Below are 27,469 nucleotides of genomic sequence, written 5' to 3'. Positions count from 1 at the left end.
AAGTAACTAGCAAATCGGTTTGATAATACATAAAATTTTTAAGGAATTTTGTTGTTGTTATAAGCTATATATTTATCAGCTAGGCACTTAAAAAATCGGAAAAAAATATTTGATATCGAAACTTGGGCACTTCTTCTTGACAAACAACATCTAAAGGACAACCCTCTAGCCTCTATAACTATAGTAACTAACTATTTACCTTGTTACTATTATATATGGTATTATCGAAAATGTTATATATGTATGCCTCTTGTGGGCGTGGTGAACCTAGCCACATAGTTCGTCATTTAAGTTTTCTTGTATTTCCTCTTAAGAGGGACTAAACGAACTGATGCTTTCTAGGTGCATGAAAGATGATAAGAATAATATTTCTTTTTGAATGAAGCCAGAAAGAAAATGTCGTTAGGTATTAAATATATCAAGCTTATCCAATTACCATAAATTATCATTTGAAAGGAAACGCATAATATGAAACACGAACGGTGGAACACATAAATATTTTGGACCATTTAAATCAGCATTCAGGCCACTGTAAATGCATAAAAGCTGAGTGGAAGAACATAAATTTATAGTAGCTGCGATGGCTGGTTAGGCGAACTAGGAGAGGGGTGGGAGAGGAGAGGCTAGAGAGGGCGTTGTCAGTGGATATTACACATACGACATGTGTTGCGCTTGGACTGTTGATGTTGCCATTGACAAACAATTTGGCCGATGCAAACGGGACAAAACATTGAACGCGATTTAAGGCAATATTGCCAGCTAGCAGAAGATGGGGGAGGGGAGGGGGGGGGGGAGGACCGAGGAGGGCGGAGGGAGGTGGCATGCGGCATGCGGCAGATGGCAGCTGTGTGGCTGCAGGTGGTTGGCACGTGTTGAGCTTGGTTTATACAAGTTCGGACTGGTTTTTAATTTATTTAAAAGGACACGTAAGCGACTCTGCGGCATTTCGCAATTACTCAACGCCCAGTTAAATGTCACTTCACGCATTTAATGTGGCCTAATAGCTGCTCAGCTGCCCGGACGAGTATCACTCGGATGACGTCATTTAATTGCATACCCTTCATTTGTTTACCCTTCTGCTTTATTCTGTTTTTCGACTGTCATAAAGTGTCGCAATTTTTATGTGTAAATTTCTAAGCTCATTTGCATTCGCGATAAAACAGAAAAACTATTTGAGTGTTATGCCATTCGGTCAGGCAACACACCTGGCGCTATCTATCATACATCATACTACTACACATTCATCTCCATCTCCATTTATCATTGGGCTGGTCAGCCCGACAGTAATTCCTGCGGTTCGGGCATTTCCTTATGACAGCGACACGCAACAGTTTTCCTGCTCCTCCTGCTCCTCCTGCCTCCTGCCAGACTCGCAGAGGTCTGTGTCAATGACAGCCAACTGTCAAATGAGTGTCGAACGTGCCTTTGGCCCGGGGTATTATGACCTGACATTTACGTGTAACTAGTTCAATAGACAAATGGGGCAGGTCAACAGGTAAGAGCTGGGCAGGAGTCGGAGTACAGCCGTATTTCTGGATATCTTTCACATCTATAAATATTTGAATTAGTCATAGTGAAGAGGCGTAAAAAATAAATATTCGTGGAATGCATAAGGCATAATTTGATGAATAATTTCCAATGAAATTCTTAATAATAAGAATTATAAAGCGGCCTATATGCAACAGCTCGTAAGCATTTTACGCTTTACATAGATTTCCACTGTTAGCTAATATCTGTGGCATATTATGTTAATTGGTTACGCCATTCTGTTGCTAACAGAGTTCTAACCTTTAAATTAAATGAGCTGCAAATATTATGCAAATAATGTGAAAGATCTGGTGAAATGGAAAGTCAATGAAAGAATTACGTGAAAAGAGGGAGAGACAGAGAGGAAATTATACGAAACCAGTTGTTTATACTGAAAGCAAATGCAAATGAGACCAACACAGGAAGGTCAGAGAAGAGGGAACAAACAAGATAAAAGTTAGAGAATATAAATGAAATAATAGTGAAAAGTGAAAATAGATGAGAGAATAGAGCAAACAGAAGAGATAGGAGCTAGGATATAGGAAATAGGAGATATGAGATATACTTATATGGGATAAGTGATGGATCAAAGAGAGATGACTGCACCAACATATTGTTAAAATTATAAAAAGGTTTTCAGCACTTATCAAAGTCAAACATTTCGCTGCTAATTGCCCCACTGAGACGTTAAATTTCACAGAGACTTTTCCCAGGGTTGCACAGAATGCTTAAGCGTATACTTGATGTGCATAGTGTGCACAGAGAATGCGCATCGGGCATGCGAGGGGGTGCGGGGAGACACCAGCAACTGCTGCTTGGCTTGGGTTCTCTTGGCATTTGCCTAAATAAATGTTAATGTTGATTATTTGTGCTATAACAATAATATCATTGCAATTTATTGCATGCCACCACATGGGACAACAGACAAGGGAGACGGGAGAAGGGAGAAGGGAGGGGCATGAGACACGACACAAGCGACATGAGACGGAGACAAAGTTTGCCAATGCAATGTTCAATTCAATATGTGTGCCAAGTAAACGAAACGAGCGACAACGCAAAACAAAGGCAACAATGACCAAATACAGATAAGAGTAAGACGACTATGAAGATACCCTGTAGACAAGTTTTTGTTTTAATATTGATAAGATTTATATTAGAATGATAGCTGTAACTGAAACATGTCCAAATTTAGTTTGGAACTGCAGCTCATACCACCCTTTTGCTGCTTACAGGGTATATGCTAGTCACGTCTTAGCAGCGAAAACGCAACCAAAACAAACATTGTAATTCAGAATTCCAATTGAAATAGCAACAGGCCAGAAGTCAGCCTCCAAATAGAAGTGATAGGCCCCATCTGCCAGCTGCCAAAACAAAAGCAATTCAAAGTATATATGTATGTATATATATACCTATATATAGATTCTATATCTATCCGTATATGTATATGTATTTGCTTTGCATTGCCAATGGCAACACAGATAGCACGCATCAAATTTGACATTTGAAATGCATGGAACAGAGGCGTGCATGGAGAGGGGGCAGGGCTTACGCGCCCATCTATCCCTCCCAGCTCCCTTTATTATGCTTCCACAATTTAACTTCCAATCTGCAGCTCAATGTCTGTATCAACATCTGCCCGTTAGCTTTGATGGCGCAATCAAACGCTGCGCTCTCTCCCCCACGCAGCCACGCCCCTTCCATGCGAAATGTCCCACATTCACACGTTCCCCAGTCCTCAGTCAGCTGCGATGATGCCATAAACCGGTTGAGCACTCATTCATCTAATTTTGCACTAATTTCGCTGTTAACAATATGACATAATAAGTTAGCCAAGTTCGAATGCCAAAAATTAGTTACTTGTATATATATATATATACATTATACATTTATTTACATATTTTTTATTTATTTAAAAATCATCACATTTGTCAACAATCAACAGGTGTCTACATATTTATGCCTCGTTTTCTTTAAACATTCTTTAGCTTCATCAATTCGTTTTATTTCCAAACTTTTTCCATACCATTTTCTGCTACTTTTCCTTCCCCCCAACCGCTACTCCGCTTGTGTTTTTGATTGCTTTATCATTGTGCAATGCCCATATGTTTAAGTACTTCTATCTGTCTAGCTGTGTGTCTGTGTCAGTGTCTGTGTCTGAGTCTGTGTCTCTGTGTTAAGTAAGCATGCCGCACCCTCGCTCACATTATTCTGCCATTACACATCTGCTTTGGCAGCCACTACTTTTATTCTCCACGGGTCTACTACTTTTTTTTCGATAGCCTACTTTTCGCGTCTGGCAAATGTCTGTGTTCGCTTAAATGTTGCCAACAATTATGCCGGTCTCTCTCTCTCTCTCTCTTCTTCAGTCACACTCTCTGTCCATTTGCTTGTGTGCGCTCTCATTAGCTCATATTATGTTAATGTACGTTGGCGTAGGCGTCGACGTCGACGTGTTGAGAGAGGCAGCGGCAGCGCTAGTACCAGCTGTTCATACATTTGGCATATAAATTAGCGCGCACACATACACACGCGCACGCAAGCGTTCCACAGCTTTAATTGTATTCGTTTTTTTGTTTTCTTTGTTCCCTTTTCTAAGCGTAAATGATGAAAAAATTGAAATAATTTCATATGCTTAATTAAATGTGCGCAATTATACCGGTCTCGATGTCACTCTCACTCTTTCTCTCCCGCTCTTAGCCTATGCGAGTGTGTGTGCATTGGGCATGTGAGCTTTTGCTCTCTTATTAGCTCATATTATCTTAATGTGTTTGAATGGCAAGCGCCGGCGACCGGCGTTGACGCCGGCAGAGGCAGCAGCTTTGGCTCTGTAGGCATTTGGCATGCAAGCAGCGCACTGACACACGCACACACACAGTCAAGCATTTGAGCAGCTTTTGTTTTATTTGTTCCTTTTGTTTTCTTTGTTATTTTTCTCAATATGAAAGATTTAAATATTTCGCACATGCTTAATTATTTAATTGTTTTTCTTTATGCTTTAGAATTCTGATAAGTGCCGGTCTTAGCCTTTTATGTGGGCATTGCCTAAAAGCTGAAGAATGTTGAAGTATGTGCATACATATATTCATTGAAAGCTTGATTGTTTTTCTGAATATAAAAAAAAAAATATTTATAATAAAATTTCTTCAATTTTGTAAACAATCTTTTTTTTTCTTGTTTCATAAAACAATTTTCATTAGTTTTTAAATTATTTCACCTACATTTTTTATGGTGTTGAAAAAAGTTGTGTTTATATTAAACATGTTTATACATATAATGGCCACTATTCTTTGCATGAACAGCTTAATTTTGTTCAATTTTCTTTTACTGAAACTCACTCTCTGGAAGAGCTACTAATGTGTGTTCGATTTAGGTAAACGTTATCGCAAGGCGCATGCATATAAATGCCACATAATGTGGCACGTTGAATGTCAATTACATGTGGCAGGCAGGCAGTCGCCCAGGCAGGCAGGCAGGCGACAGGTTCGGCGAATCCTTTTTAGAAGGAGCCAAACCCGCGCATAAAAGCCAAAGCGGAAAAGTTCAATTGAAACTAACCCAACCCAAGTTGGGATGGCGTGCACTGTGTGGCAGCGACTACTGTCAGAGACACGCCCACAAGAGCAGACGACACTCAGTGTGTGTGTGGCCATAGGTGTATGTGTGTGTGTGTGTGTGTCCTTCTTATCGCGACGGACGCGCCCAAAACTGTGCGACAGCCAAAACAGTTTTGTTTGTTGCTTTTTAGTCGTAATTAAAACCAAGTTAATGTTTATAAGTCAAGAGATTAAAAAGTTGCTGGCAAACGACTTAAAGCTTTAAGAGTGGGGGCAAGAGGCGGCTGGCAGGAGGCAGCAGGCAGCAGGCAGGAGTATTAGTGGAAGGAAGCTTGACAAGCGCAACAGGGCGCAGTCACTTGCTTGGCTGCACTTGGGCCAAAACGCTTCCTCTTGCCAGTTGCCATTAGGCGTAACGTGCTCTGACAGCTCCAGTTGCGTGGCACGCCCCTGCCGCCCGCCCGTCTGTCGCTTATCTAATATAATTTCTAATTTATTTCCTCTATTCTCCTTTGGTTCCCCTTTTTTGTCTTTCGCATTTCCAGCTGCGCTGCGCTGCGTCCTCACACAGCGGTGGCCCACAGAAATAGCAATTGCTGTTGCGCCTGCAAGTTTTCTGAATGAGTCAAGGCACGGGGCACAGCCGCACAGCCGTGAACAGCAACAGCAGCTGAAGTAGGAGGAGGAGGAGGAGCAGGAGGAGGAGGAGCGAGAGCAGCAGCACTCATCCAAGCTTAACCACATTGCATACACACTTGCTACAAAATGGCCTTCAGCTACGCTTGTCTGGTGCTGCAGCGAGTGGTCGTGCCGGCTGTCCTGGTATTGGGTAAGTGTCATCAACCACTGTCAACCACTACATACATATATATGTATATGTATATGTAAATGTATACATATAAGCATTTGTGTATTTAGCCCTTCAAAACGTATTTTCTGTTAGAAGATCCTCTTATCTATACAGATACAGATACAGATACAGATACAGATACAGATACAGATACAGATACAGATACAGATACAGATACAGATACAGATACAGATACAGATACAGATACAGATACAGATACAGATACAGATACAGATACAGATACAGATACAGATACAGATACAGATACAGATACAGATACAGATACAGATACAGATACAGATACAGATACAGATACAGATACAGATACAGATACAGATACAGATACAGATACAGATACAGATACAGATACAGATACAGATACAGATAGCAGATACAGATTCAGATACAGATACAGATACAGATACAGATACAGATACAGATACAGATACAGATACAGATACAGATACAGATACAGATACAGATACAGATACAGATACAGATACAGATACAGATACAGATACTGATACAGATACAGATAAAGATAAAGATACAGATACAGATACAGATACAGATACAGATACAGATACAGATACAGATACAGATACAGATACAGATACAGATACAGATACAGATACAAATACAGATTGTTTACTTCTGAAACTTGCAGTACAAATATCTCACATTTCAATCAAGTTTAGATGAATTAAGTTCAAGCATATTCAAACTTTGATATTGAGTTCGCCTGAGAGTAAAACTTTTAACAGATTGGAACTTTATGTGTAGTTAAAAGAGTATTAAAAGTCCGACAAGTTCTATGACTTGAAACTTGAACTCTCTGACTCTGCTGTGCTTTCCATTTGCCATTTGCAGCATCGCTGATGCGACCAGTGGGCATCTCGTTCGTGTACCTGTTAATGTTCTTCATCTCGCCCTTCATACCGCTGGCGACGCGGCGCAACTTTAAGGGCTCTGTGACGGCGTTCTTTATTATCCTGCTCTCCTTGAGCGCCTTCGTACTGCTGGGTCATATTGCGCTTCAGGTGGCTGCCGTCAGCGTCTCGCTGCCCATCTACAACTGCTCGTTCAGCCAGCGACTGCTGCGGCACATTGGCTTCATGAGCTTCGTGGACTTGAGGTGAGTTTGAGTGTTTGCATACTCCATTTAAATAACTTACACCTTTCTCTTTTCTGCTCCAGACCCATGGCCATAATTGAATGGCTGGCACCCGAGGTCCTGGTGTTTGCCACGGCCTTGGCCTGTTTCCTCAGCGTCAAGCGCCTGGCCAACCAAACCCTCAGCGCCGAGCAGCTGGAGAATGGCGAACTGCCTGAAGCCCAGTCGGAGCCGTCCGTCGCTGGCCACGACTCGAATGGCGCCGATGTGCAACAGGCAACGGCCACAACGCCGCTGCAACAAAGCCAGCAGCAGCTGCGCAAACGCGTCTCCATGATCAGCCAGCACATACACTTCGAGGGCTTGATCAAGATATGTAAGTAGCGCTGTTAAGTGTGACTGAAATGTTAGGTACAGCAAGCTCTGTTATGCATAGCAATCAGGCGGGACTGTTAGGAAGTCACGCAATGTTAAGCATTGTCTCTGTTAAGTGCGAGCACAACATTAACATAATAATTCAGGCAATGCTGTTGTATAAAATGTTAAAGTTAACTAGGACTATGCGTTATGTAAATACTAACAGATAAATTAGAACTGTTACTGAAGTGTGCAGCACTGTTAAGCTGCCGCTGAACTAGCTTTAAAGTAATATTTACAGAATGCTAATATAAGGTTGATTAGGTTTGTTCTTGTTAGGCTGTTGCTATGTTATTAACATATTAAATTGTTCATGGCTTTAAATTTGTAGATCTAGATTCGAATCAAGAGATACATTAATGACACTTACTATCAACAAAATGGATTCTAGTTTAGGTTTCAGTAGGGCTAAGATTTCCTTTGAATTCTATTGTTGGGTAGTAAATAATCAAAGTATGGACATATGTTTAGCAACAAATGTTATTCTTATGTTTGTTCTGTTAAGTTTTCTCTTCACCTGTTTACAGAAGGCCATTAATATATACTCATTCCTTGTATCTGTTTCTTCTTCTTCCCTTACAGCACCTCTGTTCTGTTTGGCCACATTGTTCTTTGCGGCCGCACTGCGTCCATCGGTGCCAGGTGGATTTTATTTTCTAATATTTTTGCTGTCGGGCACTTATTGGGCAACCTGCCAGACGCTGCAACGGTGCGTGTTGTTACCCCCCATTCTCACTCTTCCTCCCTATCTCTCTCCGTCTCTCGATGCAATCAAATCAATTTGGTTGTCTTTCGGGCCTTCATCTAGCACTTTTTTTGTTACCTTCTTTTGTTTGTGGTTTCAGTGGCTTTGCTTTGCTGCTGCGCTGCGTCATGGTCGTCCTTGTGCTGCATTCGCTGTGCCTTGTCTCCTATCAAACGCCCTGGATGCAAAGTCATCTCAATCACACGAGCCTCACAGCACGGTAAGACAATGGACAAACAGAGCTCCTGCCGTTGCTCCAATGAATCCGCTTCGTTTCCAATTTCAACTTTCAGTCTGATTGGTCTGGAGCCACTCATCGAGTCGTATTGCTCGCCAGATATACGCGTTCTGCTCTACAATAACACTTTGACCTTGGACTCGTATCTGAATCCGTTCGCCTTGTTCTTCGCCTACTTTGCCCTGGCGCTGACCACAAAACATCTCATCAAGCCGAGGGTAAGTGCTCTAAATTCGGTTAAGATTGGGCAAACTATAATAATATTTTCTTTTTTGGAATACCCTTGCATAGGACTTTTAGTTTACTGCCATTGAATTATGTGATCTATTCAAAGAAGTTCAGAAATTTTATAATATATAATTTTATAAAGCTTTAAGTCCGTCCGTCTCTCTCAGTTTCAAAGTCCTTAATCTATGATATCTTGCTTGCTGCATAACATATACATATACATATATGTGGGCTGTTAAGGTAGCAGTTCTATCATAATATTCTCGGATCTGTTACAGCTGAATGCTTAGCATATTCTCTAAAAATTGGTGCATTCAGAAAATACAAATAATTTTTTTTTTTCCAACTGTCTGCTAGGGTATTCCAGCTTCGGTGCCTCGAAGATAACTTGCTTCTACCTATTACATACCATAATATATTATATATATTTCTTAAGATTTTTATACGTATTTTTCAAACTAACAATTTTGGTTATTGAACAACTTTTGCTCTTCTTCTTTTTCTACTACTACCACTACTACTACAATTATTACTACTTTTATTGCTGCCTGCTGCAATAATGCATTGGATGAATATCTCAATACGCTAACACAACATATAAAATATATAATTCAAATTTTAATGCACACATACAACAACAACAACAATTGACTGCTCACTAACCAAATAACAACAACTGTCGCTCCGCCTTGTCGCTTTGCTTTGCTGCTGTCACCTGCCAACCTGCCACCTGCCACCTGCCACCTGGCATGTGCCACGCCCCAGCTGGAGCCAAAGCCCGCCACCGCCTTTGGGCAGCAGCTCGAGTGCAACAGCAGCACCAGCGGCAGCAACAACACCAACAACAAAATCAATCGCCAGCTATCGCTGCTCGCAACGCAAGCAACACGCGGCGGCAGGGAGAGTAGCGGAGGGGGAGGTGGAGGCGCCACAACAAGCCGCACACAGCGTTTGAGTGTAAGCGTATGCTGGTGTGTGTTCGGTGTGTGTGTGTGTGAGTGTAGGTGTGTGTGGGTGCATTTGCCAAAGCCCATAGAGTTAACGGACGTTGACTGCGTGGCAGCCACTGTCAAATGCTGCAGCACTGACTATGTATAGAGTCTATATAGTATCTATCTTATATAGAAATAGAGTCCAATCAATTCAGATGAAAGCAGACAGCTCTACATATGTGTGTGTGTGTGTGTGTGGGTGTGTCTAACTAAAATGCTATCTATTGTAACAGTTTGCAACTAACGACAAACTTATTTTTGTTGAGCCAACTAAGCGGGAACTGTCAAAGACTTCTTTTCCCTTTGAACTAAAATAAGACATTTAAACCTAAAACAAAGTGAATCAAAACTCCAAGCTTAAAACTTTGAATTTGCTTTTAAGTTGATTAAAAATTATTTTTTGTTGTTATAATTTTAAGCATTAAATCTACTAAACAAACTATTTTTTATATAAATAAAATCAAAATAAATTTTTAAAAAACTTTAGCAAGAGATTATTAAATGGAAACAATTTTCAGTAATTTATTTCGAAAACTTGTAAAATTTTTAAAATTTTTTTATTTGACTTATCTAATTTAAAAAAATCATAAAAAGATAATTATTTAACATAAGTTTTATTTCATATATTTTATTTTATGCAAACTGAAATTATTTGGATTAAATAATTTTTTATTGTCAGAAAAAATTAAGATTTTTTTTTTTTTTTCAAATTCATATAAAATTACAAAATTAATTTTAAAGCATTTATATAAATAAAAGCAAAAAATATAATGATATATAAAGAATTAAAACAACTCAGGGACGCTACAAGTGTTGCACAGTTCTGAAGTTATAGCTGACTTTATATATTAGAAAATAACTCAGGATCTAAAGTGTATAAACACAACTAAGGTATACATAAAATGTGACCCATGTATATGACTATAACTAATATTCTTAATACTAATGGAGGTATTGTTACTGTTAATACTAATATCTTAAGCCCTAAGCTAAGCTTGCGCGATTTTCCGCGTATTTTTTGTTTATTTTGAGAGATTTTTTTCTCGTGCTATTATTCCTTTCTTTTGGCTATACTCTTTCTTTTCTTTTCTTTTGTTTGTTGATTTTTGTTTACGCTCTCTATTTTATTACTTCTTCTGCTTTAGGTGTCTTTGCGCCGTGAACAGCGTGCTACGTTAAATGAACCGACTGAGACGACGCCTGTACGTAAACTAACTTCACTTTTCGCCACTAAGCAAAACCCAATTCGTACCCCGCCCCTCGTACATCCAGAAACTAACCTCTAGCCCTAGCTAACTCTGTAAACAGCTCAAATCTACATATAACTCTAGCTTCTATATCTATCTATCTATTCTGTGTATTGACTAACTTGCTCTACATTGTTGTTTTGTTTGTGTTAAATGTATTCGTCTAGCATTGTCCAGTTATTCGGTTGTATAAATATATACCGATCTATGTATATCTATCATAAATCATAGCTCTAACTAACATATACAATTGTAAGTGTGTGCGCGCGCGTGTGTGTGTGTGTGTGTGCTTTGGGTTTGTTTTGTACATAGCTCTTAAAATTCTCATCTAGTTCTAGTTTGGTTAGCATTAACATCCACTAAGCCTACGATCCACTAGCTGAACCCAAAACTCTTCTTTGTATATATGTTAATCCCATGCATTTCAATAAAATTCCCCGCTGAACTCATATATCATCTGTATATATCTTCAGCTGGTTCGTCAGAGCACGCGCAAGACACGCGCCTCCCAGGCCGTGGATGCGAGTGGTGCAGCTGCAACAGCGTCGACTGCAACACGTGGCAACGACATACAGCTGGATCAGCTGGAGCGTCGCTCGGATCACGAGAATACCAATACCTCGATACTCGATCAGATTTCCTACGGTTTCGTCAGCGTGGGCGGCTTTATCTATCAGAACAGCTATATATTCACAAATATACTGATGATGGTAAGTCTAGAAAACTCTCTGAGATACTCCCTTACTCATAAATCTCGTTCTCTCTCTCTCTTTCTGTCTCTTCTAGGCCTGGTCCATTGTCTACCACAGCTGGCTGACCTTCGTGCTGCTGCTCTGGGCGAATGTGCTCTGGATGATACCGAATCAGCGCAAAGCCATGATGCGCTCGAGTCCTTTCATAGTGCTCTATGCGGAGCTGCTGCTCGTCGCCCAGTATATCTATGGCATGGATCTGAACAACAATGAGCTACCTACCAAGGTCTCAGTAAGTTCCCCACCCCTAACGATCCCACCTCTTCACATCATTTAACTGAATCATGTCGTCTCTCTCTCTCTCTCTCTCTCTCTCTTTATCCGGTTCCAGACGGCGGGCATTAATCTGCAGCAAATCGGCTTCGAGCGACCCATTGAGAATCACATGCGCCCCTGCGTGCCGCTGATTGTCAAAACTGCCTTCGTGCTCATGTTCTGGGTGACGTCGCGCCAGTTCTTCAAGGAGAAGCGGGACAGGAGGCGTGATAGCACCTTGGCTGATATCATAGCGCCGTTGCAGATAACTGTCGGCTCGGCGGGCTCCACCTACCTCATCAACGATGGCAAGAAGACGTCAAAGTTCCTAAAGAAAGCCGGCGATGTGATTAAGAATTTACTAGTCCGTCTCTGGATCTGGCTGCTCGTCCTAGTCATCTTTCTGTGCGCCATCACGGGCGAGGATATGACCGGCTTTCGCATCTGCTACATGGCACTGTTCCTATTCTTCTTGCTCGTCTTTCAATCGTCGTCCAAGGCATGGGTCAAGATCATGTACGGCTTCTGGCTGTTCCTCATCTTCTATGCCATGTCCATCCTGATATTGATCTATACATATCAATTCGACAAGTTCAACATCTACTGGAAGGAGTACCTCAATGTGTCCGAAACGCTGTGAGTAGCTGAAGCTGAATTTGATTCTCTAATGCATCAATAACTCTCTGCTTCTATCTCTTGCAGCCAAGCTGATATTGGCTTGAAGCTCTACAAGACTAAGGATCTGTTTTTGCACCTCGTCTCGCCCACGATAATTGTCATTTTGACTGTCATTCAGGTGCATTACTTCCACAAGCGTTTCATTGCCTCGCTGCAGCAGCAGCCCACAGCAGCGGGAGCCCAGGGCGCCCTGCAGGCGCCCAAGCTAACGGAGCCCGGTACCGCGGAGGCAGCGCCATCGAAGCGTCGCGGCAGCGCCAGTTCTTTGCGTCGTTCCGTTGGCCACACAGCGGAGGGCGTAACGGGCGTGGCCGCCACAACGGACTTCGAGACATCTGTGCGAGATCTGGTGCGCATCTCGTTCCGCAAAATCAAGAACAAGTCGGAGTACATATTCAAGCGCTTCAAGACCGTCTTCTGGCGCTTCCTCGAGCTGCACATCATGAAGGCCGTCTACATAGCCGCCTTCGTGTGCAGCGTGAGCGAGGTCTGTGTGCTGCACATCATCTTTGTGGGCTTCTGTGTGCTGGGCGCGACGTCGAGGAAGTCGGTGCAGGTGGTGGTCAGTCGACTGATTAGCTTCATAGTGACCATCATAGTGCTCTCCAAGATGATCTATCAAATTGAGTACCTGGATCATACGCAATATAATGTCAGCTGCGTGAGTGACTCGATTGCTTCTTATTATTTACATCATGACCTATATATAATGATCGTCTGCTCTTCCAGTCCGACAATCGCACTGCTAACAACGCCGAGTGGGTCGGCCTCACCAAGGCGAGCAAGGTGGAGGGCGGCCTGATGAGCCTGCTGCGCACCTACATCATCTACATGGTGATCGTTACCATGCACGCGGTCATCTCGCTGCGCCAGCTGCAGATGCGCGTCAAGATTGGCGAGAACGTGGCCAATCAGCCGAAGCTGCTCTTCCAGAACATCACACGCGCTGATGCGGAGCAGGATTTGGTTGGCCTAGTCAAGTATCTGCTTAACTTTGGCTTCTACAAGTTCGGCATGGAGATCTCGCTGATTGCGCTCGTGTCGACAATCACCTATCGGCAGGACATTGTGGCAGTGGTCTATGCCCTCTGGCTGGTGGTGCTGCTGCTGCTCAAGCGCTCGCAGTGCGCCAAAGTGTGGGGCGTGTTCCAGTGCTTCTTTGCCATCTCCATACTGTTGCAGTATATAGTGCTGGTGGGCTTGCCACCAAGCATGTGCATGGGTAGGTCTACGACTTGTCCTGTCCATTACTCCATTAATATCCCGCCTGCTTGCAGTTTATCCCTGGGACGAGGGCTCCTTTGGCGAGAGCATTCAGCGCTGGACCATGCTGCCCGGCGCACTGCACTTCAATCACGTGCCCAAGCTCATCTTCGACTTCATCGTGCTCATCATTCTGAATCGCCAGAAGAGCATCTTCTGCATCGAGCAGCGCTACGCCACCAACGACGACTACCCGGGTGGCAGCAATCGCAGCGTCATTGGCGACATCGCCCAGCTGGGGCGCGTGCCCTTCGACAATCCCACGCATGACTTCTGCTCGTATATACGAAACTATGCGGATATACTGAAGAATGGCGTGCTCTGCGGCTTCTATTGGTTCACCTTGGCTGTCGTCTTTCTGGCCGGCACAAATATTGCGGATCTGCTGGCCCTTGGCTACCTGATTGGCGCCTTCATCTTCCTCTGGCAGGGCTCCGATTTCTATTTGCGTCCCATCAACACGATCATCAGTCGCTGGAATTGGCTGTTGGCCTTCAATGTGATGAACATCGTCATCAAGACGAGCATTCAAATGGCGGGCTGCCTGTTCATGACGCCGCTGACCACCCACTGCTGCTGGCTGGTGCATATGCTGGGCATCACCTGCACGAGCAGCCTGATCCATGATCAGGAGCTGATGGCAGGCGAGGATCCGGACCTCTCCCTGGGACCCGATGAATGCCCCAAGATAACGCATCAAGTGGTCCTGCTGTGGGACTCCATTTGCTTTGCCTTCATCATATTCCAGCTGCGCATCTTCAAGTCCCACTACTTCTGTCACATCATCACGGACACAAAAGCCAACAATATCCTCGCCTCCAGGTGGGTGGACTTTGATTATTCGATATACCTTCAGCTTCATTCGTGTCTCCTGTGTTTTTCTTGCAGAGGCGCGGACATCATCGAGAGCTTGAGGCAGAAGCAAATTGCCCATCGTCACGATCACGAGAAGCAGGTGCTGCACAAGATCAAGCGGAAGATGGAGCGCATCCGGGCCACGCAGCAGAAGATGCTGCGTCCACTGGACAAGCAGACGCACTTTGATGGTAAGTCGGGTTGGTCTTTGGGTTTGCTGCATCGGGATTTTGTATCTGGACTCGCTCCACTTTCTTTTTGGCCGCGTTGCTATTTTCCATATGTTTTTGCATTTTGTACTATGGAAATTGTCGTCTCGATTTTGTTTTGTTTATCGCGCGCGTGTGCGTGTGTGTATGTGTGTGTGTGTTAACTCTAATTCCGGCTTGAATCAAAGGGCGGCGCACGCCTTTGGAGCCGAGTTTGGCTGAGGAAGCGCCGCTGGCGCATCAGAGCAGTTTCGTCTCCTGCCAGGGCTCGGGCTACCAGACGCCAGATGGCGGCAGCTCCAGCTCGGGCACATCCTCGCCAGCGCGCGCCTCACTGATGTCGAGTCACAGCAGCAGCAGCAGCGCCGAGAGCGTGGATAGCGCCGATGCAGCTGTCGTCATTGAGCCGGAGATTAATATAATGCCCTGCGAGGAGGAGCCCAACTATGTCGATGTGCAGTCGCTGAGCGAGGAGAACTTGCCGGGGATCAAGCCACCAACAGCTGTAAGTGCTGCCATTGGGCCTAGTCCTACCTTCTCTACCTGTTCCTTGCCTCCCTCGAAGCCCAACACGCCCAGCACGGAGGCACTGTCCGCCCTGCTGACCGAGGGCTTCCTGGAACCGAAGCGCATTTCTTTGGGCCTGGCGCCGTCCGAGCAGAGTGGACAAAACATGAACATGCAAAGCCTGGTGCCGCCTCTGGCCCCGTATGCCACGGCCTTGGCCTCGAGTGCGGGCAGCTCGGCGAATCCGACGCCCAATTTGCGGCGCCAGCATCGTCGGCAATCGTCCACCAATGCAGCCGTGTCCTGGAACGAGACGGTGTCCATCAAGCGCTCGCCTCTCAAGCAGAACGTGGTAAAGATTTGGCTGCCCGAGCAGTTAGAGAACGCCAGGGATAACTCTCCACTTGTTGTCTCGCAGTCGGCGGAGCGTGAGGAGCTGGTTACGATGCGAGAGAAGTCGCTTCATCGGCGCCACCAGAGCATGGGCAACGCCAACTACTCCCTGGACGAGGCACAACGTCTGCAGCGCTCCAGCAATCTGTCTGGCGCCCGGGATGAGGCGGCACTGAGTGCTGCACAGCGTCCGCATAGCTGGGGACCCGTCGGTACGGCCTACTATATGGAGTCGCTGATGTGCGCCTTCTATGAGCCCGCTCTGCTGCATGGACCATGTATTGGATGAATCTTATTTCCATTTCTATTTATAACTTACTTTTCCTATAATGATGAAAACCTTGTACAAAGACATTTTGTTCAATGTGCGTGATCCAATAAAATTTACTGAGCTCCTGTGTAGCAGGACTCGAGCAAGACGAAAACCCCAAATACATATGTAAATAACACTTTTCCTAGAGGTTTTACTTTTATAATACCAATATATATACAAAGCTATATATACTGCATTGATTTGTCCAGTCAATGCCCGAAGCGTTATCAGAGCTATGCGCGCTTATACAAGTGTAAAATAAAACATCTATATCTTATTTAAATATCTTGAAAATCCTCTTGCGACTCAAATTTCTTCTCCATGTTTTACTACTACTTCAAAACGTTTGCCAAACGCTCTATTAAAAATACTTTAATAATGAAATTTTGTATGAAAAAATCATTTTTTATGCTTTGAAAAATATTTGCGATTAAAAAATTTCTTTTAAAAATTGCTCCAGTTAATTTTAAGGATATTGATGTAAAAAAAATATTAAAAATTTTGTTTGAAATTTATAGCTAAAAGTTAAATATTAAAATTATATTTTGTGATTAAAAAAAGCGAAACAAACGAAATCGTTTTGCATATTTAATTTTTTTAGTCTACACTGGCTTTCTTCCCGCTTTTCTATGTGATGCTCAGCTAAATCAAATTATCCAGAATTATTTTAGTTTACAAAATTTAAAAGAATATTTTATATTGTTTATTTAAATTACACTTTGATATCGGAAAAATACAATACGATAATGCAGATCTGATTTATTTGAGATATACTTATTATATACTCATAAAAAACTAATCTTATATAAGTCTCACATAAAAAAAAATAATTTAACCACAAATCTTAAACGCTTTCGGCTAGCCGAATGGATATATATTTACTTTTGATTATAATTTAATTACAATATCATTTATTTATATAATTTACTTTTGATTTTCTCATATGTATCTGTGTGCGTGTGATTTTATTATAGACCATGGTTATCCACTTCCTGCACCCACAGTACGCAGAAGGAAGGAAATTAAATTGCATCCACATGGTAAAGTTTATTTTTGATTTTGTTTGTTGTGCTTGATTTCTATCATCCATAAAAAGAAAATCTCCATAATCCATAATATATATATTTAGAATCTAGCTGAAGATTTTGCCTTGCCTTGTATATAATCTGTTAGCTCAATCTCTATATATGTGGTTCTATAAGCTGCATGAATGTTGCTCTAAACTTCTCTGTATAATAAAATATTTACAATCCTAGATAATCATATTTTAGCCAATCTATTTGTTAACCATCTATAAATGTTGTCATTAGAGCTAAGATTTGCTTTTTCCCGAAATCTAATAATGTTTTCCTTCTTCATCGACAAAAGCTACTCGAGCCGGCGACTATTACATGTTTGAGGAAATGGATGACAAGTTCGAGCTGGATCTGATACACGATGAAATCGACTTCTTGGAGGAGGAGAACATTACGGAGAGCGAGATGAAAATGCAACGACGCAAGACTCTTTATGATGTAAGTGAAGTACTCTGTGCATTAGTTCTCTTTCAGCGTAACGATGGAGCATACTAGTTATATAGACATTGATAACGAATGGCATGGTCTATGCATGTTCCTTATATAGAATACATACATATATATTATACCATGGCTGCAAACCAATATCTCGCTCTTAGGTTTGCTTTTGTGAATCGGAGTATTCCTCGTGAACTCATCATTATCATCATTTTCATTAGCATTAGCATGATTACTAACATTATTTCCGATGAGAGACCGTATTCGCACAAGTTCAACCTGAGTCCAGTTTGCAGCCTTGGATATACCGATTCCCATAATCTACTGTAAATTCCCTTATAAATTACGCCATCCTCCAACGCTCTGACATTATTGCCACACACACACACACCCACAATACACACGTAAACAAAAGGTGTGGAAGGATCTGAACGATGCGGAGTATCGCCGTCATTTGTATATGCGCGAGAGGTCCTATGCCTCCGAGCCGGGCTCTCGCATAGCGCTCAAGGATATCGCGGCCAATAGCCTGGACGAGCGGGACGAGCTGACGGCGGAGCGTGCCGGCGAAGATGAGGACGCCGATGACGACGATACCATTGAGTGCGACGTTGGCATACGCACCTCGACGCTCTCCGAACCAGCTGACTTCGGGCGTCGCAGCCAGATGCTGCTCGATGCGCAAACACCGCCCCCCAGTCCCCATGGCCCCGAGGCAGTTGTGAGTGTGCAGCAAACAGAACATTCCTTTAATTGGCGCACCTGTTGAACCAAGTGTTTATCGTACAGCATTTGCTATATATTTTCTATACATACATATATATTTGATCACGACAGCAGCAGCAACAACAACAACAACAACTGCAACTGTTGGCGCACTCACTTTTAATCTATCAACTATATAAACCTATTTATATATATACTGTACAAATACAACAACAACTACAACATTTGTATATACATGTATAATTTAATTTGAATACTCGTTCACAGAGTGTAAAGGGTATATAAGTTTCTTATTTATTAGTTTACCTATATCTTGCGATCAGTCTTTACCGGTGTCCGTCTATCTTTCCGTCCGTCCGTTCTTCCATCTAAACGTAAGATATTTCTCTACTCCTGATGTTATATGAAATTCGGACTCAGATTTAAATTTATGCCTAGTTTAAGAAATCTTCATTGATAGATTTATCAGTACCTCTCACAGCTTTGCACAGCGAACGAGTATTATGCAGTCGGTGGCGCCTGGCTGCCATATTTTAAATTGTTTTTATCTATCTTAGCTTAATTTCGTTTACTTGTCTCAATGTTGTTTTTATAAATTAAACAAAAATTTGTATATTATAATAATTTATTTATTCGCTTCCGTCTGTCCACAGAAATCGAAGGATGCGCCCACGGACTTCTTTCCGTCGACTAGCAAAGGCGTCTCGAAGGAGCGCGATGCAGCCGGAACGACGAGCACCTCGAAGCTGGTCAAGGATACTACGGATCTGCCAGCTGCGGCTACGACGGCGCCCGTCGCCTCCAAGGAGACCTCGGACAGTAAATCGAAAATGGAACCGGATAGCGGCGATGTGACGGCCAAGGATTCAGATGAGGATTTCGATACGAATCCCATAATACGATTGCTGGAGGGCTTCCTGGTCACTCTGACCATCCGCCTGAACCGCTTCTCTCGCAATTATCGCTTCGTCAATCGAATTCTAGCGGGCGAGAAGAAAACTCTCAAAGTATGTACAACATGTAGAGTGTTCACTGTAGCTTGAATAATCTCACTCTCTCTATCCCTCTCTCATTCTGGCAGGAATCCAGTTCGCTGAATCGTTTGGGCCTATCCAGCCCCGCGGCCATGTTCCATTTTCTGAAATCGAATCTCGAGAGGTATTTAATGGGCGTTTAGGCTTAGATGGGCGTGTGCGCCGCTTGCGTTTAACTATCCTAACTATATATTGAATTTCTATTTGTATTTATTTATATATTTTTAATTTCTGTTTAACTGTTCCGTTTGAGCTTGTGTTGAATATTCTGACGAATTGTTATAATTTATTTAATTTACTTTTATTTTTATTTATTTGCATATGTTACCTTTTGTGTTACGTGTGTTTGAAACTGTGTACCTGCTTCCACAAAACAAACAAACAAACAATCAAACAACACAAACAACAACCGACTCATCTCGCATCGCTCACATCAAATGTTGCGTGATCATTATTTTTGTTTTGTTTTTGGAATATTTTTGAATATTAGTGATGAGCCAGCTTCATCATCCACACCGCGTCGCTCACAGCTGGCTACGGCAGCAGCCACAACAGCAACAACAACAACAACAGATACAACAATAACACCCACAGACAACAATCACACCAGCACCACACTAGACACAACAACAGCAACAATCACACCGCTCACACCGCCAGAACATGCACACGTTAAGCCACCGGCAACCAGTACGCCCCACCAAGAGTCGCACGCTGGCGAAGATATCATCGAGTTGCCCGTAGATACCGTTGATGCAGCATTCTCTAGGTAAAGCGAAAACCACTACGAACCAATCCAAGAATCAGAAATGCTTCCTAAAACCTAACCCAACTAACATTCCCTATAAGCCTACTAACCTATCCCCTAGCAAGAGCAGCTCAAGCAACATTTCTCCTAGACTGTTAAATAACTTGTTAGCAGAATGAGGGAGGGACTTCGAATATTTAAGATGTTAACTGCTTATGCTGTGAATAGCATAATAATAATGCACTCCAACTGTTATCTGAAACAACTGTTACTCAACAGCCATGGCTTACAGCAGCTATGTTAAATATGCCTTAATTCATATTATTAGGACTTTATCTTATGCTGCTGTTGATTAACATACTCTGTCAATTTACGTAATGTTATTAACAGAAAACTTCTATGCTTAGGTATCTATTTTCATTTCATTGCTACGTTATGCTGCTGTTGATGAGCACACGCCCGTCATATTAAAAATAATTAGTCTACAGGCTTGTTAATATGAATAAAATGCTATGTTGACCAGCTGTCTACCAGCTTACTCTATAATAACTGTCAACGTTATCAACGCTGAATATATTATAGCCATGCCTATCCTATGTTGAGCTGCTGTCGTATAGCTAACTATAGCTAAACCTCTGTTTTGCTACTAATATATAAATATTGTAATAATTGGAGTATATATACTAGATATATATTATATGGCTAATGCATTTTATGTGTCATATATCATAATTTATGTGCTGCTATAAACATTTCATATGATCTTGCTGTAGCTTTAGAGTCCCACCTTCCCAATTGCTTTTTGTTTAACATTTAGTACATCGAATTTAAAATACATAAAAGAAACATCATATCTGGCTATTGTAGTTCACAATGATGCTTTGATTTAATAAGATCATTTTTTCATTTTTATTTTATTTTTTATTTATTTATTTTTTTTATTTCACGTTTTATTTTGAAAAAATTTGTAAGTAAAAAAAAAAAATTGTAAAAAAATTAACTCTAATCTAATTTTGACTTTAAACTGAACCAACAAAATCTTTACTAATTTCTTTATATATTTTTTATCTTACATTTTGACATTTGTTCTGCGCGCATTTCGATTCATCTGAAAAAACTTTTGTGTTTATAGAAAACAATCAATCAGTTCATCGCCGCCGATCAAGGGGTAAGTAAATCTCTACATGTTTAACATCGATATCTTAAGTATAACATACATACACACACACAGACATATACATACGATATATATCTATATTTCTCTTAAGGATCTACTTATATAACAACACCTCTAATACTCTATTATTGAGCAAAATATTTTGTTTCTACTTACTCGTATCTCATTTCAATTATAACTGTGCATTTTTGATACAAATACAAATACATATACGAATATACATACACACACACACACACATACATACACACGTCCATGCATTGCCTGCCTCTTTGGCCTTTTTCTATATAGCCGCAAATCGGATTGCGGCCTACCAGAAATACGCATTAAAGCGCCATCTATTGAGCGCAGCGTGCAGCAGCAGCTGCCGCCGCCGCTGCCACCGCCTCAGCCGTCTCACACGCCCCTTCATCATCAGCATCCCCATCAACATCATCATTATCCAGCGCATCATCAGCAGCAGGCGAGCATTGGTTCGGGTTCGCTCAGCAAACACTGGTCCTACGAGCACGTGGACAGGTATTGACCACGCCTACTTCGTTAGACACACACACACACACACTTACACATACATACACACACCCACGACCTACCCCATCAACCAGTTGCAAGTACTCGTAGCGCTGTTGCTGTTGTTGTTGCTGTTGCTGTTGTTACTGTGGCTAATTGTAACCTTTCTACTATATATACCTCAGCCTGATCATATGGAACACACGCTCATCGTAACTCTCTTTCATCTCTCTCTCTATATATATATAACTATCTCTAATACTATATCTATTCGCTGTAACTGTAGAGGCAATCGGAGTCGAGTTTTTGTTGTAGCTAGGTTTATTACTACAGGAGTAATTTAGGTTCTCCTGAAATGGAAGACCTCCAAACCTCCATCGATTTCTTAGTTTTAATTGGATATTATATAATAATATGTATTATATGAAATTGTTATAAGAAACTTTAAAGTTTAATTTTAGATTTTGAGGGTCAGGTTGAACCCATTTATCTTCCATCTATCAATTTAAAATTTAATGATAACCCATATATACAATAAGTCTAAGCGTATATATAAGGCTATATCGATACCTAATCGAGATCTGCTGACAATCAACATCAGATATCTTGGAAATTCCAGCTCCGATTGCACTCCCTAGCTTTCTAACTAATACACTCTATCTCTCTACTATATACATATTCTATCTATACTCTCTCCTCCTCTATCTCTATATATATATATATATATATATATATATATATATCTTTGGCTGTCTATAACTAATTGATTTGCATCTGCTTTAATTCAAGTCCATGCCACTCTTTGTGCGTTATTTGCTAGTATGTATGTATGTATTTGTTGTTGTTTGTGGCTTTATATTGATAATCCGCGATTTATGAGTTGTACGAGTTATAAGCCGATCTCTGTTGGGATCGCTGCACGATCACAGCGCAATGTAGAGTGCGTCGCATGCAGCGCACAGGTTCCGCACCCAGCAGCCAGGCATGCGAATTGCTAATCCTGTATAGAAATTCCTAGTTGAATCGAAATCTTGATCTTTCCTCGTCTAATTCGTGCTCTGGGCAATTGCAGCGCGGGCGACTTCAATCTGGAGGAGGAGAACTTTGCGCAGCGGGATCATCACATCATTGTCGAGGTGCTCATCTCCTCGTGGTACGCGCTGCTGGCCAACACGGATCTCATATGCTACATTGTGGTGTTCATCAATCAGGTGAGCTCGCAGCGGAATTCATGTTTAATCTGTTATTGAATCTCAACTCTCTCGATTCCAGGTGGTTAATGCTAGTGTCATCTCGTTGCCTCTGCCACTTATGGTCTTCCTCTGGGGCACCTTGTCACTGCCGCGTCCCACGAAGACCTTCTGGGTGACCTTGATTGCCTACACCCAGGCGATTGTGCTGGTCAAGTGCATCTTTCAGTTCAAGCTGATCTGGGCCAATTACCACGACTTGATCAATCAGCCCCTGACCACGGCGAAGATCTTCGGAGTTGAGATGAAGACGCATTATGCAGTCTACGACTTGATATTGCTTTTGGTCCTGTTCCTGCATCGCTATCTGCTCAAGTCGCAGGGTCTGTGGAAGTCCGGCTACAAGGATACGGACCAGCAGTTTGCCAAGCCCACAGCCAGCATGTGAGTGGATATCGAGGGTGTTGCTCGGTCGTCCTTTAACTCAATTGTACTTTCATTCATTTCCAGCGATGACCGCGAGGATAGCGACAACATGTCTCAGCCGGACTCTCGCCAGCTTAATGAGGACGCCGCCCAGAAGCTTAGCCTGCAGGTCAGCCAGGCCTCGCTGCCTGGTTCGCCGGATTATACCAAGTCGGCCATCAATCAATTGGAGTAAGCCATCTTAGGCACAATTGTTTCCTCCTTTTACTAATCTATCTTCGTCCCCTGCCTTACAGACGCACCAAGTACACCTCATCGCTGCATAAGTTCTTCTTCAGTCTGGTGCACAAATCCCGACTGGCTACCGACGTCTATGCTCTCATGTTCCTCTGCGACTTTGTCAACTTCTTTGTGCTGCTCTTTGGCTTTACGGCATTTGGCGTGAGTGCAGAAATTCCTACTCTTCAAATCGCAATACAATGATCTCTCCTTCCTCTTTGTAGACTCAACAAACGGAAAGCGATGGCGGCGTTCAGACCTATTTGGCGGAGAATAAAGTGCCCGTGCCCTTCCTGATCATGTTGCTGGTGCAGTTCCTGTTGATTGTCATCGATCGGGCGCTGTATTTGCGCAAGGCTCTGGTCAAAAAGATCATATTCCATTTCCTCTCCGTGATCGGCATACACATCTGGATGTTCTTTGTGGTGCCAGCGGTGACGGAGCGAACGTTCAACTCGCTCGCTCCGCCGATTATCTTCTACGTGATCAAGTGTTTCTATATGCTGTTGAGCTCGTATCAGATCAAGTCGGGCTATCCGAAGCGCATTCTGGGCAACTTCTTCACCAAGGGCTTCTCGATGGTCAACATGATTGCGTTTAAGGTCTACATGCAAATTCCCTTCCTCTACGAGCTGCGCACCATACTCGACTGGGTGTGCATCGACAGCACCATGACCATCTTCGATTGGCTCAAGATGGAGGACATCTTCTCCAATATCTATCTCATACGCTGTACACGGCAATCGGAGACGGATTTCCCAGCAATGCGCGCCCAGAAAAAGGCATCGCTATCCAAACTGATAATGGGTGGCACGATCGTCCTCTTGATTGTCATCTGTATCTGGGGTCCACTCTGTCTGTTCGCCCTGGGTAACGCAGTGGGCACCTCGAACGTGCCGTATCAAGTGTCCTTGTCCATACGCATCGGCCCCTACGAGCCCATCTACACGACCAACAACTACGACAGCATCTTTGAGATTGACTCCAAAATGTACGGCCAAATGACGAATGCGTTTATCAAGAACAAACAAGCCTTGACCTTCGTAACGGGATACGACGCAACGGATGTAGCTGCGGTCAAGCTGGCGGGCAATTCGCCTTCACTGTGGAACATAGCTCCGCCGGATAGGGAGCGCTTGACCAATGACTTGCGTAACAGTGAGTTCAAGACTTCTAAATCAATTACTCTTCAATAATATAATATAATTTCTGTTTAGATCACACTCTGATTGCCCGGTTTTCCTATTCGTTGACCCGCAAGGCGCCTGCCAAGGGTCTCAAGGAGAACGTGGGCGACGAGCACATCATCAAGCTGGACGAAACATTTGAGGGTCGCACGGCGCTCATCAACATGCTAAACGAGACCTATGAGCAGCTGGAGGGCCATGGCAATAGCAATGCCAATGACACCAGCAATGCCAACGACACCATCACTGCAGATACCAGCAGAGCGAGTGGCAATTCAAGCGAAGTCGTCGTGGTGCTACCCAAAATGATACCCAAGTTCATAAAGGTGCTCAACTCGGGCGATGCGTTCGTCGTAAGCGTGCTGAGCGACAAGGAGCAGGAGTACCGCCCGCTGGTCATTAAAATGCATCGGGATAAGGCCACCAATGGCTTGTGGTGGGAGATACGCGACTTTTGCTATGATAACTTCTACAACACGACACTGAAGGACTTGGCCTACAGCAACTGCAGCTCGGGCATTGTCATGTACACGTTCAACGACAAGAAATTCCCATCGACCTTCAGTTTTCTAACAGCTGGCGGGTGAGTCGAAACTCTTTGTCTAGATGAGCTATGACTAAGAGTTATTGAGCAACTGATTCAGTAGTGAATGACTGATGACTAAGCTAATGATAATTGAAAATGGACCCATGTCTAATCCCAAGTCTTCTAGCATATACCCACATATTTAATATCGATTTCTCTATCCTCCCACAGCATCATTGGTCTCTATACCACATTTGTGTTATTGGCCTCGCGCTTCATGAAATCCTTTATTGGCGGTCAAAATCGAAAAATCATGTTCGAGGACCTGCCCTATGTGGATCGTGTGCTACAGCTATGTCTGGATATATACTTAGTGAGTCAATATTATCTAAAAATCGTAAATTACAATTCTTAATGCTCTTCTACTTTGCAGGTGCGTGAGGCTCTGGAATTCGCTTTGGAGGAGGATCTCTTTGCGAAATTGCTCTTCCTGTACCGCTCGCCCGAAACGTTGATCAAATGGACCCGTCCAAAGGAGGATTATCTGGATGATGATGGTGACACCGATTCCATACCCAGTCGCATGAGTGTGCGTCGACCTGAGCAACTACAACAACAACAACTGCAGCAACAGCAACAATAACATAGGTCTAATCTAAATGTTTGAGTTTAACTAGCGTATTGTTTACGTATATTTAAGTACGTATATGTTTATATATAGGGAGATTGCGTTAACGTAGGTTTCATAGTCCTTTTTTAAATTTATACTGCAATTAGTTAGAGAGAAACCATATACAAGAGAAAAAAAAAAAAAAAAAACAATACACACACATCAAATACACTTACAATTAATTACTCTCTGTATGTAGTTAAACTTTGTCAAGTACTGCCGTGTGAAAATGTTATCTAGTGCATGTTCCATAGGGCATACAATACAGATCTATGCATACTGAATAGGAATTGTAACTAAAACAAAAAATAACTAATTGTAAGCAGAAAGTGTTAAATAGAGCAAGAGAAACAAAAACGAGAAATGAATAGCTAAACGAATTGATAGAGATTTCGCCTAAGTTATTTAACTAAGTCATAACAACGTATATGTGTAAAAACTCTAATGAAAATATTTATTATAATATTAATAATAATAATAATAATGAGAACTCATATTCAGGGATTTTTAGCATTTTACAAAACGAAAAACAAATAATTAAACTATGCATGCAAAAGCATTCAACTTATTTGCATAAGTTCAAACATGAAACATAATGTTTTTATATACATGTATATGTTTATATATATAATATAATAAAATGTCATATATCATATGTAAATTCGTGTCGTGTGCGCAAGCTTCAAATTGAATTTGTATTTATGTTGCCTTATATAAAATGATATTATGTAATTGTATGTTTGTTATAGACTAAAATCTATGTATATCGATATATAGATATCTGTGTATGTTTGCTTATATGTATAGAGGAGCGTTGAATTTATTTCTAGGCATATCACATATATCCCATGTTGTTTCTTTGTAATATCGCAAAATATCATTTGCTTCATATCAAACTGAAAGGCTTCAAATCAAATCAAAACTAGAATCAAATTAAACTGTATCTACTATGCCTGCATACTAAATACATATGCAATTTTATATCGAATAGGCAATCTCCAATTAGCTATAGTTGAACTACACACACACACACGAAAACTAAAAATTTACATGCTATTTTATATAAATTTAAACGGAATTCATAAATGTAAAAAAAATCACAAAAAAAAATACCTAAACTAATTTTTGTACCAAGCAACGAACAAATTGAATGTAAAACCTAAATGAACTATTTAATAAATAAAAAAAGAAGTAAATGTACCTAATTTAAGTTGATCAATATTGAAAAAAAAAAACTAACTGCAATCAAAAAATAATATTATTTCTCTTCGAGTTTGAATTATGTATGGGCCTAAAATCAGGAGAAATCTATTAGATTAGCTACATATTTGATACTATAGAACTC

The 27,469-nt window shown here is 41.9% G+C and overlaps 3 protein-coding genes across 18 annotated transcripts in view; all 3 read left to right on the top strand.

Annotated features, from left to right (window-relative positions):
* The window catches only part of Piezo (piezo type mechanosensitive ion channel component), a 37,954-nt gene extending 11,678 nt beyond the window's left edge, over window positions 1-26,276 (top strand). The window contains exons 2-31 of one of the 15 annotated variants that reach the window (XM_089463724.1): window positions 5,627-5,910; window positions 6,802-7,066; window positions 7,129-7,421; window positions 8,045-8,171; window positions 8,308-8,427; window positions 8,501-8,663; window positions 9,439-9,630; window positions 10,811-10,867; window positions 11,386-11,622; window positions 11,699-11,890; window positions 11,996-12,555; window positions 12,622-13,258; window positions 13,327-13,819; window positions 13,875-14,682; window positions 14,749-14,906; window positions 17,112-17,177; window positions 17,506-17,651; window positions 19,031-19,384; window positions 19,459-19,535; window positions 19,902-20,180; window positions 21,292-21,327; window positions 21,628-21,855; window positions 22,919-23,057; window positions 23,119-23,480; window positions 23,547-23,693; window positions 23,759-23,903; window positions 23,966-24,899; window positions 24,959-25,511; window positions 25,686-25,827; window positions 25,888-26,276. In XM_089463724.1, coding sequence (XP_089319850.1) covers window positions 5,847-5,910; window positions 6,802-7,066; window positions 7,129-7,421; window positions 8,045-8,171; window positions 8,308-8,427; window positions 8,501-8,663; window positions 9,439-9,630; window positions 10,811-10,867; window positions 11,386-11,622; window positions 11,699-11,890; window positions 11,996-12,555; window positions 12,622-13,258; window positions 13,327-13,819; window positions 13,875-14,682; window positions 14,749-14,906; window positions 17,112-17,177; window positions 17,506-17,651; window positions 19,031-19,384; window positions 19,459-19,535; window positions 19,902-20,180; window positions 21,292-21,327; window positions 21,628-21,855; window positions 22,919-23,057; window positions 23,119-23,480; window positions 23,547-23,693; window positions 23,759-23,903; window positions 23,966-24,899; window positions 24,959-25,511; window positions 25,686-25,827; window positions 25,888-26,097 — 8,184 coding nt within the window. In that variant the 5' untranslated portion in view covers window positions 5,627-5,846 and the 3' untranslated portion in view covers window positions 26,098-26,276. Of the gene's footprint in view, window positions 1-5,626; window positions 5,911-6,801; window positions 7,067-7,128; window positions 7,422-8,044; window positions 8,172-8,307; window positions 8,428-8,500; window positions 8,664-9,438; window positions 9,631-10,810; window positions 10,868-11,385; window positions 11,623-11,698; window positions 11,897-11,995; window positions 12,556-12,621; window positions 13,259-13,326; window positions 13,820-13,874; window positions 14,683-14,748; window positions 14,907-17,111; window positions 17,178-17,505; window positions 17,652-19,030; window positions 19,385-19,458; window positions 19,536-19,901; window positions 20,181-21,291; window positions 21,328-21,627; window positions 21,856-22,918; window positions 23,058-23,118; window positions 23,481-23,546; window positions 23,694-23,758; window positions 23,904-23,965; window positions 24,900-24,958; window positions 25,512-25,685; window positions 25,828-25,887 lie in introns of all 15 variants that reach the window. The other 14 variants (XM_018002043.2, XM_089463726.1, XM_089463727.1 and 11 more) reach the window with 14 other exon arrangements.
* LOC149269578 (uncharacterized) lies at window positions 14,913-16,249 on the top strand. 2 transcript variants are annotated; one of them, XM_089463747.1, is made up of 2 exons: window positions 14,913-15,429; window positions 15,490-16,249. In XM_089463747.1, the coding sequence occupies exons 1-2, from the start codon at window positions 15,262-15,264 to the stop codon at window positions 16,111-16,113; spliced, it is 792 nt and encodes a 263-aa protein (XP_089319873.1). In that variant the 5' UTR covers window positions 14,913-15,261; the 3' UTR covers window positions 16,114-16,249. The 2 variants fall into 2 exon arrangements, with proteins under 2 accessions (XP_089319873.1, XP_089319874.1); XM_089463748.1 differs by having other exon boundaries at window positions 14,913-15,783; window positions 15,850-16,249.
* LOC149269577 (uncharacterized) lies at window positions 17,664-19,023 on the top strand. The gene has a single exon (XM_089463754.1). The coding sequence runs from the start codon at window positions 18,112-18,114 to the stop codon at window positions 18,418-18,420; it is 309 nt and encodes a 102-aa protein (XP_089319880.1). The 5' UTR covers window positions 17,664-18,111; the 3' UTR covers window positions 18,421-19,023.
* Window positions 26,277-27,469: the final 1,193 nt, after the last annotated feature.

This window comes from Drosophila arizonae, chromosome 3 (assembly GCF_054131065.1).
Source record: "Drosophila arizonae isolate 15081-1271.41 chromosome 3, UAZ_ARI_1.0, whole genome shotgun sequence".
Classification (NCBI taxonomy): domain Eukaryota; kingdom Metazoa; phylum Arthropoda; class Insecta; order Diptera; family Drosophilidae; genus Drosophila; species Drosophila arizonae.
This window is presented reverse-complemented; position numbering and strand designations above follow the sequence as displayed.